Source organism: Lactuca virosa, chromosome 6, assembly GCF_052849685.1.
Source record: "Lactuca virosa cultivar CGN04683 chromosome 6, Lactuca_virosa_CGN04683_v6, whole genome shotgun sequence".
NCBI lineage: Eukaryota > Viridiplantae > Streptophyta > Magnoliopsida > Asterales > Asteraceae > Lactuca > Lactuca virosa.
In genome coordinates, this window is record NC_136431.1 from 165,842,229 (window position 1) to 165,858,196 (window position 15,968).

The following is a 15,968-nucleotide window of genomic DNA, read 5'->3' on the forward strand; positions in this document are numbered from 1 at the left end:
AGCACTTCACGCAGATGCTTATCATGCTCCTGCTTGCTTTTCGAATAAATCAAGATATCATCTATGAATACTATCACTGATTTATCAAGGTATGGTTTACAAACCCTGTTCATCAAATCCATGAAAGCTGCTGGGGCATTGGTTAGTCCGAACGACATAACCAAAAATTCATAGTGTCCATATCTTGTTCTGAACGCAGTCTTTTCGATATCCTGCTCTCTCACCTTTAGTTGATGGTATCCTGACCTAAGATCGATCTTCGAGAAATAGCTCGAACCTTGCAACTGATCGAACAGGTCATCGATCCTCGGCAACGGGTACTTGTTCTTTATTGTCGCTTTATTCAGCTCTCTGTAATCGATACACATTCTCATGCTCCCGTCTTTCTTCTTTACAAATAACACAAGGGCTCCCTAGGGTGATGAACTAGGTCGAATAAAACATTTGTCCAATAACTCCTGAAGTTGTGTCATAAGTTCTTTCATCTCTGTTAGTGCTAATCGATACGGTGCTTTTTCTATCGGCGTCGTTCCTGGTAACAAGTCGATACGAAATTCTACTTGTCGATCAGGGGGCAATCCGGGAAGATCTTCGGGAAAGACTTCCGGATAATCACACACCACCGGAATATTCTGCACCTCTTTCTTTTCCTTCTTAGCATCGATCACGAACGCTAGATATGATGTACATCCCTTGGCCAAACACTTTCTGGCTTTCATTAGGGATATGATTCCAGAGTTTACTCTGCGTTTGTCTCCATACACCATAAATGACTCTTTCCTTGGCGGGTTTACTTTTACTATCTTCTTCCTACACAATATTTCGGCATCATTGGCGCTAAGCCAATCCATTCCTAAAACTATGTCCAAACCATTTAACTCGATAGGTAATAATTCCTCGTGGAACTTATTCCCATCCAAGTCAATGAGGATGTTTTTCATACGATGGCTAACAGGTACAAACTTGCCGCTAGCAATCTCGACTATTATAGCATTAACTAGTCTATCTACAGGCAAAGCTAGTTTTCTACCAAATTCATGCGAAATAAAGGAGTAATTGGCTCCAGAATCAAACAAAATTTGGGCAGGCAATTCGTTTACGAGAAAGGTACCTGAAGCGACATCGACTTCTTCTTTTGCAGCTTCAAGTGTCATCTGAAAGGCTCTCGCCTTCGGCTTTGGTGGAAGATTGGGCTTTGCTGCATCCTTCCTCTCGGACAGTCTTTCAAAACGTGCCCTTCTTCGTTACATCTAAAGCATACCCTCTTGCTGGACGGACACTCGTTGGCATAATGCCAAGTCTTTCCACATTTGTAGCAAGTCACCCCCTCACTACATTTCCCAAAGTGCTTTTTCTTGCACTTCTCACACCATTTCACTTCGCCTCCTCCTCCTCCAAACTTCTTAGACTTTGAAAATTTGCTTTTCTTGTTGGAACCTGAAGTTCCTTCAAATTTTCTCTTTTTGCCAACTTCTGCCCTCTCCAGACCCTTCTCTCTGATCTGAATCTCAACATTCTTAGCAGCCCAGATGGCGGATTTCAAAGTGGTTGCTTGCTTGACCATCGGACCAAAGTCTGCTGGTAATCCGAGGGCAAACTTGTTGACCTTAGAGAGTTCAGTTGGAACTAGATGAGGAACAAGCTTCATCTTTTCCGTAAAACTAGCAGCGTATTCAGTAACTCTCATCTTTCCCTTCTTCAAATTCTGGAACTCATTATTGATTTCCAGAACATCCTGCTCAGAGCAGTATTGCAATTTCAGTTGTACCACAAAGTCTTCCCAAGACATCTTTCTAGCTTCTCCCTTGGGCATCGAATCAGCTAGTAACTTCCACCAGCTTAATACACCAGATTTTAACAGAGGAATTGTAAGTGCGGTCTTTTGTTTGTTGCTACACTCACAACTTTCAAACATCGTCTCCATTTCGGAGATCCAATTCATGACTTCCACCAGTGTCGGACTTCCAGATAGACACGGCGGTTTGGATGCCATGAAATCTTTGTATTTGCACCCACGTCCATCAACTCCTCCATCCTAGTTGTTTTGTCTAACTATCGGTGGGTTGGCTTGACCAAGAGTCCCACTGTAGTTCCTTCCTACTGATTGCCCTTCATTCAATTCGGGCTGTTCAACAGGTATCGTAGTTTCTTCCCTACTCTATTGTAGTAATCGCCTTGTCTCCTCCATCTGGCGATCTAACATCATCTGCATCATTGCTTGTACCCCAGCCATCGTCATTGGCTCAGGTGCAACTCCTACAACAGGTACTTGCTCAACTACTTGGGGTTGAGGTTGTTGATTCCTGTTTCCGTTTGCATTTGCAACTCCACTGCGAGTTCTTGCCATTATAATCTATATACCGAATAAGGCGAATTTAGGTCTTTATCCTCGATAGGTATTTAAATTCCCTTATCACTCCGAAACGTTTACATTTTAGTTCTAATATCGTAATCGTACGCTTAGAATCCTACACACATAAGGTTTCCAGATCCGGTCGGCAACAGACCATAGATCCGAACAAATAATGGCATATATGGCAAACATATAACATTTAGCACATAAAAGCATTTTAGGCACCTTTCCTAAAATAAACTAGTACTCGTGTCTAAAATATGGTAGACACTCATCTCACAATCATCACTTAACATTCTAAGTTTAAGTCTACAAATCCTACAATTTCTTAGTTCGCTTAAACTAATGCTCTGATACCAACCGTGACATCCCCTAATTTCTCGGCCAGAAAAGACCGATTTAATTTATGCTTTTTAAAATAAAGTCAGAGAAATCCTTTTAAAAGATGTTGCGGAATTGGTCCCCAAAACAAAACATGATAAAAGTTTATCAAAACCTTTCTTTAAGAAATATATAATTTCCTTTTATATCAAAACCTCGGGATGTCATGTTCCGATACAAATCAAAAGCATAAACAAGACATTATAAGCCTTACAACAGTTATTTACAACTACTGGCCTATAATCCAAAAATCTCTCATCATCCTCCGACTATGCTCGGGGTCCACTACTTGTAACATAAAAAGTTGAGTGGGTCAGGCTTGGGAGCCTGGTGAGCATATAGGGTTTTCAACCCACATTAATAATAAACTTATTATGTTCATCAATCAACAATAACCCTGATTACCCATTCCCGTTATCCTCACTTTACGTCCCTAAACACCTATCACAAGGGACCTAGCCTAAGGATTTTCGTCGGGGCGACAACACTGCTTTGGGGGTTTCCCAGCAATTTATGTCAAATAAGGCAACCATGTGGGGGATGGAGTACAACAAATGAACACCCAAGTTCATTAACACCTACAGGTTGCGGGCCTGCCACCGTTCCACTGGACTGTCTAGAAAAGTCCGTGGTCATCATCCATACTCCGCTAGATGACTAGATCACTATCACATCGAGGCCTCCCATCATTTTATTTCATCACACATCAACTATCTACCCATGTTTTACCCAACATATTTGTAGATAAAAATACATATACAGTTTAAAACTTGTATAAAACATCTATTCAACAGTCACCTCAATTAAACAGTTAATATAATTACACATAACACGTATTTTATAGAAAATACTTCATATATCTAGGTGTAAGATAAAGGTGACTATACACTCACTTGATTTACTGATAATCGGGCAGCACTTCGTTTCTTAAAACGATCGTTTCTAATAAAACCGGGAGTTTTATTGAGAAACCGGGCTCTGCGAGGGTCGGGCTTTAAAACCGAAAAGATAAATTTTCCGGGTCTTCGGGCACTTCGGGGCATGTTCCGGGTGTTATAATTGATACCGGGGCTTCGGGGGATGTTAAAATGGTGAAAATATTGAAAAAGGGGTGAAAAATGCCAAATCTTTAATTGTAGCCGGGAGATCTCGCAAGCCTTGTATTTATAGGCGAGGTCCGAAGGTCGGCCGAGAAGGTGAGTCGGCAGCGAGGGCAGGTCGGCCGAGACGCGGGAGCTCATTTCGTCTGAGATTACCCGCAACATACTTGAGCAGACTCCTGTGATCTTTGGTACGATCAAAGAGGATATTCTAGAGATTTTGGATGAGCGTTTGAGCGCTTTTTCGGTTTGAGATGTTGGCATTAATGGCAGCTCGCACGTTGACTTTTAGGGAGTTCCAATCATGTGGGGCTGGAAGTACTTCGGGGAGAAGGACCCGATCGCAAGAAGGCGATGGTTAGCGGATGTCGCTAACGCCTTCCGCACTAGCATTTGTCCCGATGGGGAAAAGGTCAGACTTGCTTCTTGTCTTCTGAAATACATAGCTCGAGATTGGTGGGAGGAGGTTGGTCGCTCCGTGGGTGATGTGGCGGTTGATTTGATGACATGGGATGACTTTGTGACCAGATTTCGAGCTGAGATTGCACCGGTGATCGTGGTGCAGCAGTTGGTGAGGCAGTTCTAGGACCTTCTGTAACGCCCTATTACGAATTGATTCCTAATTCGAGGCTGTGGCCCGAAGATCGGTCATCATAAGGATTAGGGCCTTTGAAAAGGTGAGATTTAGGTCCATTTGGGTGCGAGTGATGTATTTGAAGTGATCCGGGTGTTCGGTTCGTGTTTTGGAGCCTAGGGGTATTTCGGTAAAGTGTCAGTTCGGGTTTTTGTGGAAATTAGATTTTTGTTCGGAAGGTATTAAGGATGGTATGAGTTGATAGAAGTGTAGGGCTTCTCGTTACCTTTCCATGGATATAAGGATCGTCGGAAACGGGCTTATAACGAAGAAGTTATGGCCTTCGGAAGTTTGGTGGTTTTAAGGTTTAGCCGGGTACGTGGGGCGTACTAGTGAAGAGAGAAGTATGTGGGGCGTACCTCGGTGTATGTAGGGCGTACCGACCAGGATGGTCGCGGGTGCTCTTCGGAGTACGATGGGCGTACCATATATACGCTGGGCGTACTCCAATCAGACCCAAACCCTATTTTAGGGTCTTGGACCCTATTTAAGCTCCTTATCTCATAACCTAACCCTGATATTTTCATCCTCCATCCCTCTAAACCCTAGAAATCGACCCTTAGCCCCCATTTGGGTGATTTTAGAGCTTCAAAGTGATTTATGTGTGTTTTGGTGCTTGAGGAGGAAGAATGAACTTCTTGAAGAGTCATTGTTTGACTTGGAGCTTTTGGATCCAAGCTTTGTGCACCTAGATCTAACTTCTGGAGGTATAAAGTCTCAACCTTGGCAACTCTTTCTTGTAGATCTAGCTAGGTGGCACTTTGTTATAATTTTGGTCCCTTTGTGGTGATTCGTGTGAGTAGAAGTTACTCCAGAACCTTTGAGCTTCATGTTTGGCCTTTGTTGGGGTTATGGAGTCATAAATTTTGGATCTTGATGAGTATAAACCTTCCATGCATGATTTGGTAATCTTTTGGTGAAGCTTGGGACTTAGGGTTTTGATTTGGGATTATTTTTCTCTATATTTTTAAGATTATTATTGTTGTTTAAATTATGTATTTACGATTCTGCACTTAGTATATTTTAAGAGCTTTGAGATCCCATCTTAACAAAAGATTACGTAGGGAACGCAAATAACTCGGGTGGAAAATGGTTTCTCGCGAACAAGTATCAAGGCTTGTTACGTAGGGACGTTAACTCTTTTATAAATATTCCTTGCAAAGAATAATATATAATCCTGAAAGTTTAAATTATGTCATGCTTAGTGTACACGCATGTTCTCTTCAGGAGATTGTTAGTAATTTTCTTAAAATTCATAAAAGTGTGATCGTATTGTAATATAAAAACTCTCAAAATTTGTTGGTTCTATTTATGTAGTGATTTTTTTTTGCTTTATGAGCTTCATTTTTGCTCTTGTTACATGTAATAACAAGTTTTATATTACCAATAAATCAAATTTGGAAAGAAAATAATAATAATAATAATAATAATAATAAACAACCTTAAGTATACACAATATTTTACGTTTTAACCCTAAATAATTTTTTTTTTTATATTATACGTATTCATGTAAAAAACATATTTATATATGAAATTTTTTTAACTAAATATCGTATAAATATATATTTTTAGAAGTATTAATACATATTTTGTAGAATTGTATATATGTATTTTTACATATCTTGGAGTACGTCATTCAAAAATATGTTTATATGAAAGAAAAAAAAAGTAGTTATACTTCTTAAAAATATAATAATACATACATTTTTGAAAAATATAAATGCAGATTTTTATGTATTTTTATTATTAGTTTATTTTTTAAAATGTGATGTATTTTTATGTATATAGAAGTAGTTATATGAAAAAAAATATAGTTATACTTCTAAAAAAAGCATAAAAATACATATTAGTGAATAACTACAATTAGTTTGTTGGTACTTGTAAGTGTACAAATCGTACAGAAACATTGAACATGAACGCGATACACGAACAATAAGTACCACTTTCATTGATAAAAAAAATATATATATGACAATGTAACTATAGAGAGTGTGTCATCAAATAGAGGATAAGAACAAAAGCTAACAAATTTATTAGCCATCACTACTACTACACCAGCTTCTGCGACGCTCTTATGTTCACAATAAATCATGATGGTTGTACAATAATTTAAGATAGTTCGTTGTCCAAGCGATGTTCACAATAAGTTTCAAAGTGACAAATTCAAGAACACATACTCATAAAAATTGTTTTTCACGCTCGTTTTTAAATACATTGATTACAACGATCTTCAAGAACGCCAAGAGTTAAGGATGTGCTATCTTGAAAATTGAAATCATTGTTGGAAATAAGATGAAAGGTAATGAAATAAAATCAGATACAGATTTGACATATGCGAGGGCGACATAGAAAAGTAAAAGCATAAATGAATAGTATTTTTTAAATAAAGAAAGAAGATAGGAATATGTTTTAAGAGGGTATCATTTTGAAGCATATTTTGAAAACACAGGTTATTTCGGGACAGCATCTCAAAATTCCCCAAAACTTTATGCCCAAACGTTGCCAAAAACAATTGAACATTAACACAGGAAAACAGATTTCGTTGACACATGTGGGGCCTAGATTACTCTAACTAACAAAATCTTTTTTTTTTTAAATTAACCTAATTATATAAGAGTGTAAACAACTCGATTTTGTAAAGTTAGTTAGAACCACGAGCATTCTTGACAATGTGTACAGTCACGACAAAACAAACACAAAGTTCAAAAAGGACAAAACCAAACCAAACAATACTTAAAAAAAAAAAAAAAAAAATACTCGAAACATCCTCCATGATAAACATTTTTCAATTTTCAGGTACTAACATAACTGGTCTCTGAAGTAGTAGTAGACCCACGTTGTAACTGATGTAAAACACTCGTTGGAGACGAAGTATTAGACGTTGAAGATGATCTTAACGCTTCAGCAAGTGGCCCACCCAATGAACCTGCATGGTGTGTACCCCATTGCATGCCCCAACTCAACGGAGCACGCTCTCGTTCCCCATTCATTTCTTCTCCACGTGGCCCTGTTTCATCGTTTCCAGTTGACAGTTTCAAAGAGAAATCAGAAGTTGCATCTCCAGTGACTGAAATGGAGAGACTCGTAGCTAACGTTTCTTGTTCTTGAACAGTTCGTGGCCAATCATTAAAAAATGGACGAAGAATTCGTCCACCTGATAATTTGTCTTCGTTTTCAGATGATCGATATGCAGCAGCCTTGTCGTCAACCCTACAAAAAAAATGATTATATTTAACTTTTGATCATTTGAAACCAAAGGAAAATTAAAAAGTTATTTTGTGTTGCGTTGAGTGTTGAGTGTTGACAGTGGAGATGAATCGATGATCAGTAGATGTGAAGTTACAGATGGGAAAATAGTAGTAGCGTGGGTACAGTGTCCATATGAGTGGCTGGGGTGAGTCTAACACCAGATCGAAGCTAGATTCCAAACAGCTTTTTTCCCAAACACTCTAACGTTGGACCCACGGTTTTTGTCTACATCTACAAGTGGGGTCCCACCAAGGACTCAAAAATCCACCCTTGTTTCAGACATATCTTTGACAGATCTTTTTATTTCAATGCGCTGCTACTTCCAAAAACCCTTTTATCATCAACATTTTAAACAGAAATACGAATAATTCCAAAACAACCAACAGGAACCTTCACTGTAACTAAGGACCATTTTATGCATTTCAAGGTAAAAAAAGGTCAAACTTTAGGGTTTAATAATTTAAATACCTTTGATTGAGATGAAGCTGATCAAAGAAAGGAGAATGCCCGGAGACACTACCACCACAATTAGTAGATCCTGTGTACGTCTGAGCTCCACCGTAACCGGCGGCGGTGGTGGTGGAGGTGGTGGTGGTATAGACGGATGTTGGTTTTTTAACAAGTCCAACGCCATAATCAACGTCACCGCCACGACTGCCGGTTGCGGTGGAAGTGGTGGGTGTGGGGATTTCCACAGGCTTTCTTGAACGATTGCGACCACGGTGGATGTGGCGCTCACAGTACTTGTGACCGACCACCACATCTCTTGAACACCGCCATTTTTTTCCGTCGGTTCTTCTACATCTTCCTGGCTCTGGATCCATTCCTCCTCTTCCCCAATACCCTCCTCCTGTTTGGCACACTGATACATATATACGATGAAATAAAACCCATGTGAGATTATGAAAATACATTTTGGGGTTGGACATGTTATACGAGTTGAGTAAAAGAGAATTAGAGTGACTTACAAGATGGGAAGTTGGAGAGAGGATAAAAAGGAGGGTTGGTGTTGGAGGTAGAGTTGAGCAAAAGGTGTAAAAGTTGAGGAGGAATTGGTGAACCGGTAAGCATGTATCTGTATATCAATGCCTGTACTTCAAGCTCCTGCCATTGCCCTACGCTGAAGTAACCACTTACCCCCTGCATCATCTCTTCTTCAACACACAAAATAGTAAGTTACCAAAAGAGAAAAATCTAAACTTTAAAGCAACCAACTGACCCACATGGAGAGAGAGAGAGAGAGAGAGACTTACTTGAGGGTTTGGATGATGATGAAGATGTGGGTTCAGAAGAAAAAAGTGGAAGAGCAAGCGATGCAGAAGAATCATCAGGTTGGTGTTGATTCTGGTGTGCCCATTGCTTAAGATGGAAGTCCATCGAAGGGCTGGGGAGACAGATGAGATATTTGTTCAAAGTTGAACTGAGAAAGAGATTGAGACAGACAGTGAGATATATAGCTGCTTCTTCTGCTGCTTCTTTGGAATATGTATGGGTGAGCAGGTTCTTTGTTGTTTGAAGTATATATATATATATATATATATATATATATATATATATATATATATATATATATATATGGGTGCTCCTATTAAGAGATACCTTAGACATCCTATAGACAACTTTATTAAAAGTCAACCAATAGATAACTATTTTTAATCAGCTTTTTCAAAAAACAATGTAATTTTAACAAATAAAAATACCTTAAAAATTATGTAAGGTGTCTAAATGGTAAAATAGGGTGTCCATTTAGCCAACCTCTCATATATATATATATATATATATATATATATATATATATATATTATAAAGCTTTTTTTTTTTAACAAAAATAAGGCCAGTGGACTCTGCAGCGGCGTTGTGTGGGGGGATGTGTGAGTTTGGAAGTCATCCAGTTGATAGAAGCGAAAGGCACTCGAATAAAGATATTAAGACATAAGACATGACAGTTGAAGCCTTTTAATATGAATATGCGAAAATAATAGTATACAAAAATGTAAAAATGGTTTGTGGTACGGTTTTTTTTTTTTTTTTTAAGTATCTAAACTTTAAAGTTTTGTATGGATGGTTTTTTTTTTTTTTTTTAAGTAAATTTGTTTGTGGTTTTGGTTTTTTGAAAAACTAAAAAAATTAAGATGTCTTCTAATAAAAACTAGATTATGAGTGAAGACTCGTGTAAAACATAGAGAAACATATATATATATATATATATATATATATATATATATATAAAGTTTGCACAATAATTAAAAAGAAAGTAACAGAAATAGAATTAGCGTTATTGGTAACATTGAAAAAAACAATGAAATGCTTGAATATCTATAATCGATGAATAACCTCTTTGTAAACAATGTTTTTTGTTTTATTAGCTGGACGACCTTCATTGTCACATATGAGTATCTTCAAGGCTATATGTTTTTAATTTATACTCTTCTTAGGTTCGGGAACCAATGTCGGCTATTTTTTTTCTTTCTTGTTGATGTATCAATGAATGCAGTAAAAATTGGTGCTACATTTGGAGCTTGCAGTGCTATCAGTTGATTTGTTAATGATCTTCCAGTAAGTTCATGTTCTTTTTCTAAAAAAATTACAACTTTTTATATTTTCTTCGAGTTAATGTTTTATTATTGATTTGTGATAATAATAATAATAATAATAATAATAATAATAATAATACGATTGGTGTAGGATGGTCCTCAAACACTTGTGGGAATTACATTTGACTCATTGCAACAGGTTATTTTAAAAAAAGAAAAATTAACCTTTCAAAAAGAATTATTCCTTCAAGCTCTTTTGCATTTTTTTATTGCAGTCATTGATTTTTTTAGTTTCAAACATACATGATGTTTACACTCCTCTCCCCTCTGATGTTATTGTTCAACTTTCTAAGGTGATGAAGTGACCAAAGACTGGTGTTGACGATCATTGGACATTAGCAAATAACATAAATGCTTTTTCAAGAATCTTGTAAGTAAATCTGTTTCTAACTCAAGTTACGACAATATCCTTGTGTTTGCATGTCGTGTGTTTATCATAACATTTATTAAGGGTATTAGCATCAATTTATACATATCTCCAAATATAAGTCAATTTTAATCAATGGGCAAAATGCTCCTTTTTCTTGAGTTGGCAAAAAACTTTAACCAGGAGAACACAAGTGCGACCTATATGAAAACTATCAAATGTCGTCTAGAATCTGAAATGTCATAAGTTGTCTTTTTAGTTGAATTATCTGTCATTTTTCATTTTCATTTAAGTTCTTTTTGGGATTAAACAAAAGAAAAAACAACATAATTTCGTTGTATGAAAAAACATTCAGTGTATAAGGCTACAATTGGTATAAAACCCAACAGTGATAGTTCATAACATTGTCCTAACTCATCTAATTTTGTATCATACACTAAAAGAACAAATAAAATAATAAAAAAGCATCTGCAATGAAAACCTTGTTTTGTGTCGCAATAAGTTGGCATAAAACTCAACAGTTCTTGAATATAGGAAGAGTCTACTCCTCAAAAATGAAATTGTAAACTATAATAAGTAACCAATTCGTGTAGATGTGCAGTCCCTAATCAAATCCAACCGTCCGAGTATACCTGAAGGGCTAATTTTCTTATGAGAGAGCATGACAAAATCACTGATGAGAAATTCCTTTGGTGGCAAGTTAAAAAGATTTTTAAATGTCGAATTCCTATGAGGTGACATCAGATTGAGCTGTAATGAAGTTAGAATAATTCATATAGATGTGCAGTTCGTAATCAATATATTGCAAAAGTTAAAAGATTTTTACAAAAAAATGAAAATAAAACGCCCTAAAAAAGAAGCGTAAAAGGGATCCCTTTTGACAACATATGCATCCGACTCAACTATATTGGATCTTGAAAATAAATAAATAAGCCAAACCTGAGATCCTTTTTGACAACATATGCATCCGACTCAACTATATTGGATCTTGAAAAGCAAATGTATTGGTTAATGCAAGTGAAGGATATGAAATAGATTTTCCAACATCCATTTTTGGGTAACATTCACTTTCATATCCCTTTTACACATACTTCTGTTCTCATCATGTGCGATTCTTGCTTTTATTAAAAATATAAAGTTATACAACCATATAAACGAGATAAGAATTGCACTTTTAGAAAGTATGCATATTATGGAATAAGGTTAGAACATGTTTGGTCTTCAAATGTAAGAATCTTAAGAATGACCTAACTACAAAGATTCCCAAGTATAGTGTCCCACGGTTGGTTTTTTATTCTAGTGAAGGGGATTGTATCCAATTACCTCGATGGTATATTATCTAAGAAAGTAAGAAATAAGGCTAAAGGGAACTTGATGGCAAAACGCCATTCTTTCATTGGTTATACTGAAAAATATATAAATTTTATAAATTCTTGGAAGTGGATATATTATGTTTTGATAATCAACCTTCTATACATAAAAATCCCAAATATTCCCAATGATAAACTTTAATAGTACACGGCCATTACAATTTTTTTGTCTCAATAGCTTAAGCATCTAATAACGGCTTAAGGATATGAATATAAACAAAACAACTACTACAATACATACCTAATAACCTTAGATGCTCCAGAGCTTCAAATATTATTCTCATACCTCTTCTCTGAACTTTTACATATTGACGGCATGTCTCAAATGGGTTGAAGCGCTTCAAGACTTATGGAATTGTTCATAATCTGAAATGATAACAAAATACTTTTGAATCTTAATCCAAATATAAATTCTATTCGAGTACCTAAAAAACTACATTATGGTGTCACTACTTTACAATATTAGAAAATTAAAAAAAAAATCATACCTTTTTTGCAACTTTTTCATAAATTGCATGAAAAGATCTATCAATCTTTTTCTGGTCAATGATTTAATCTCCCTCATCATACCAAAATCATAGTATATTAATCATTCATGATTCATGATTCATCCAAGCCAATTGCACAGTTTCTAGGATGAGGATCAACATGAAAGAAACCGGTTGGTATCTACATAAAATAAGAAAAATATATTAAAATTTTAGTAAAAAATAAAAGCATTTTTTAATTTTTTTTAATGGGCGTGTTCATCGGAGTGTTGGGCGTCTTATTTTGGGAGTTTTTCTAAGTTTTGTGCCCCAAGATACTCTTTTTTAGTCCAAAAGAAAAGTTTCATTTTATTTTAGAGGCAAAATTATAAAATTATTTGACCACTTCTATTTTTTATGATCATACAAATAAATGTTGACCACTTTTTTATATTATTTTACCAACTACATAATCAATCTGAACTCTAGAACTAATACATCACCTAATATCTTTTGACGACAACATCTCTGTCTATTCTATCGTTTTCTACAACTAAAAGCAAATACAAAAAGAGATATTTAACAATCATATTACTTGTTCCATCACTAACAACAAAAAAAATCTTGCAAAAAACATATTTGAAGATTGAATTGCTACCTGATGCAAATCGACTCATCTTTTTTATTCCTTTTTTTTTATTATCTTCATCTGACGGTACCATCAAAAAAGGGTATTTGCAAGATGGTGTTAGATGTTCTTTAGGTACTGGGTGCATGCCAGTTGACATCAAGAACACATATCATAATTATGTTCAACAAAAATCCAAAATCAACATCAAGATAGCCCAGAAGAAAAAAGTAAGCACACAAAAGCTATATAAAAAAACAGAAAATAGTGAAAATTTTTTAGGGAAAGGATGAAAAACAGTAACAAAAATCGTATATAATGCAAAGCAAGAGGTTGAAGTGGTGTAGAAAACAAACCTATGAACAAATCAAAAAGACGAACACATTAACTGTGTGTATGTCATCTTTCCAGTTTCTGCAACAGATAGAAAGAGGGAGGCGGAATAGATGAGTGCTTGCGGATGTGATCATAAGATGAAAGGGATTCGAGGTTACATAAGGAGGAATCAAAGAGATAAGATTATGGATTGTTTGCACATAAAGATATGGGAAGAGAAATTGTATCTGGATTCGAGGTCGTAGAAGGGAGAATCGATTGAATCGTTGTGAAAGAATACGTACACATCATTAAAATTAGTGGGAGGATCTTTCTTATATATCTTCCAGCACCATTGATCTTCATATCTTCTTCCATGCAATAAATTGAAAAAAAAATTATACCTGTGTTTCTGATTTTTCAAACCAGAATAAAAGAAACGGGTAATAAGGGGTGGGGCGGTGTATTATTTTATTTTATTTTTATGAGATTTAATTGTCATTAATAGATTTCTTAATTTTAAAAGTAATTTTATTTTTGGTGAGATTTAATTGTCATTAATAGATTTCTTAATGTTAAAAGTAATTGTTATTAATAGATTTCATAAATTTGGTGGACCAAACAAAAGGTGTTGACCAAATGATGATGTCAGCGTAACGATCTAAATGTGGAAAAGATAGGAATAAAACACAATCAATGATCATTATTGTTGAAGGTGATATTATAATATTTCTCTTTTAATAATATTTAGAGATTTTGTGTTATTTCTATTTAATTTAAAGTTTTATAAATAAAAAAATATGAGGTCATCTCTCTCTCATACATATTATATCAACGCTCCATTAATAATTAATGAAACTATACCACTACCATTAAAGAGCAATACCATCGAAGACATCATATTTCGATAAAAGAATCTCAATTTCGTTTCAAAATACAACCACCAAGGTTTGATGACGATCAACCCAAACTAATCCACCACCATTGAAATTCCATTACCGCAAATCGAAATCAAGTATAAATCGAAACATTGATGATACAGTTTAGTGCATCTACTGAAAGTAAAAAACAAAGTATTAACACAGTCGAATTTTCGATTAATTATTTGACCAAATCAAAAGCATCCCACTGTCACCATGGGCATCGAATCTCACAGGGGGGCATATTCAACGGGGATAGCATGGGTATGGCCATCAGAACATCACCATGAGAGAGAGAGAGAGAATGAACTGGGTATATTCATGATTGATGGAAGAATGAACTCGGTATCAATGGTGATATAGTTATGTTATTATTTTTTTATGATACCGAGAGAGAGAGAGAGAGAGAGAGAGAGAGAGAGAGAGAGAGAGAGAGAGAGAGAGAGAGAGAGAGAATGAACTGGGTATAAACTTGACGGATGAACACCCACATACAAATCAAGTTATAGGGGGGTGAACACCCACACATTGTGATAACCAAGAAAACATGTCATTAGCCGCCGTTAGAACTTAACGACAAACACAAAAATGTAATAGGACAACCATGTAACCATTCAACATATATAAGTAAATATATTCGATTTCGTCCTTAATTACGTCAACATTTAAGCTCAAAATTTTGTGCGCAAAAAATTGTGTCACCTTAAAAGCAAGTTTATATTTTTAGAATATATGTGTTACCGTGATTCCAAATTATAAATTTTTTTAAAATCTGACTAAGTATAAAAGATATATGATTTTTATAGTAAATAAAAATCTACCGCGCGTAAGAAATTACAACGTCAAACATGGAAAATGGTTGACCTTTGGCAAAAGTCACCAAAAGGAGAAACGTAGTATTACTCAAAGTAGGAATTTTGAGATAAAGAACGTCTAAAATGGAACTCGTATGAGAGAGTTATAATTTTTATAAAATCATAACAGTTATAAAATACAGTCGAAAAATGAAAGCTAAAACTAGCCAAAATGACTAAAAGGAAAGTTGTAGAGTACGTCTAGACCTACACGAATATGTAAGAGTTGTTGAAAATGGAGTTCATATTCGAGAGTTATGGAATTTCAAAATTCAATTTTCACCGTCAGGCGCACCTACGTGCAGTGCATCGTGCGCACCTAACACTTGATCCGTCGGGATTGACACTCCCACCTATTGTTGCTAGCTACAACCTGACGGCACGTCGAAGAACGTATAACTTTTTAAACATGTCTGCGATGTCTGATTAAGCTTTGTGGTTTTCAGGGAACTATCAACAGTCATAACTCGATTATAGGAACTCATCCTAACATTTTTAAACTAAAACTAACTATCTTAGACTACTACTAGGAAATTGTAACATCCCAAAATTCAAGACTAAAAATTTTATTTTTAATATAACGATTCATAAAACGATTTATAGAGAACATCATCAAGTTATTTCATTTCATAAAAACCATAGATCATATGTCTCAAAAGCATGTCATCAGATAGTAATAATGTCAGAGTATAAATCCCAAGAATCTCATATGCGGAAAATCATGTGTGTGATGCGC

At 35.6% G+C, this 15,968-nt stretch overlaps 1 protein-coding gene across 2 annotated transcripts; it reads right to left on the reverse strand.

Annotated features, from left to right (window-relative positions):
* Positions 1-6,953: 6,953 nt before the first annotated feature.
* LOC145122780 (growth-regulating factor 3) lies at positions 6,954-9,212 on the reverse strand. Of its 2 annotated transcripts, none has more exons than XM_079058352.1 (4): positions 8,971-9,212; positions 8,686-8,868; positions 8,186-8,579; positions 6,954-7,678 (listed from the first exon to the last, which is right to left on the reverse strand). In XM_079058352.1, the coding sequence occupies exons 1-4, from the start codon at positions 9,092-9,094 to the stop codon at positions 7,261-7,263; spliced, it is 1,119 nt and encodes a 372-aa protein (XP_078914478.1). In that variant the 5' UTR covers positions 9,095-9,212; the 3' UTR covers positions 6,954-7,260. The 2 variants fall into 2 exon arrangements, with proteins under 2 accessions (XP_078914478.1, XP_078914477.1); XM_079058351.1 differs by having other exon boundaries at positions 8,686-8,871.
* Between the last annotated feature and the right edge of the window lie 6,756 nt (positions 9,213-15,968).

What these genes read in the sequence shown, in the direction of transcription:
- LOC145122780 (XM_079058351.1), bottom strand. Translation starts at nt 9,094, where the DNA reads ATGGACTTCCATCTTAAGCAATGGGCACACCAGAATCAACACCAACCT. An exon ending in ATCATCATCCAAACCCTCAA is followed by an intron (nt 8,872 to 8,970) that starts GTAAGTCTCTCT and finishes TGTGTGTTGAAG; the next exon opens with AAGAGATGATGCAGGGGGTA. An exon ending in CAGCTTCATCTCAATCAAAG is followed by an intron (nt 7,679 to 8,185) that starts GTATTTAAATTA and finishes TTTTTTTTGTAG; the next exon opens with GGTTGACGACAAGGCTGCTG.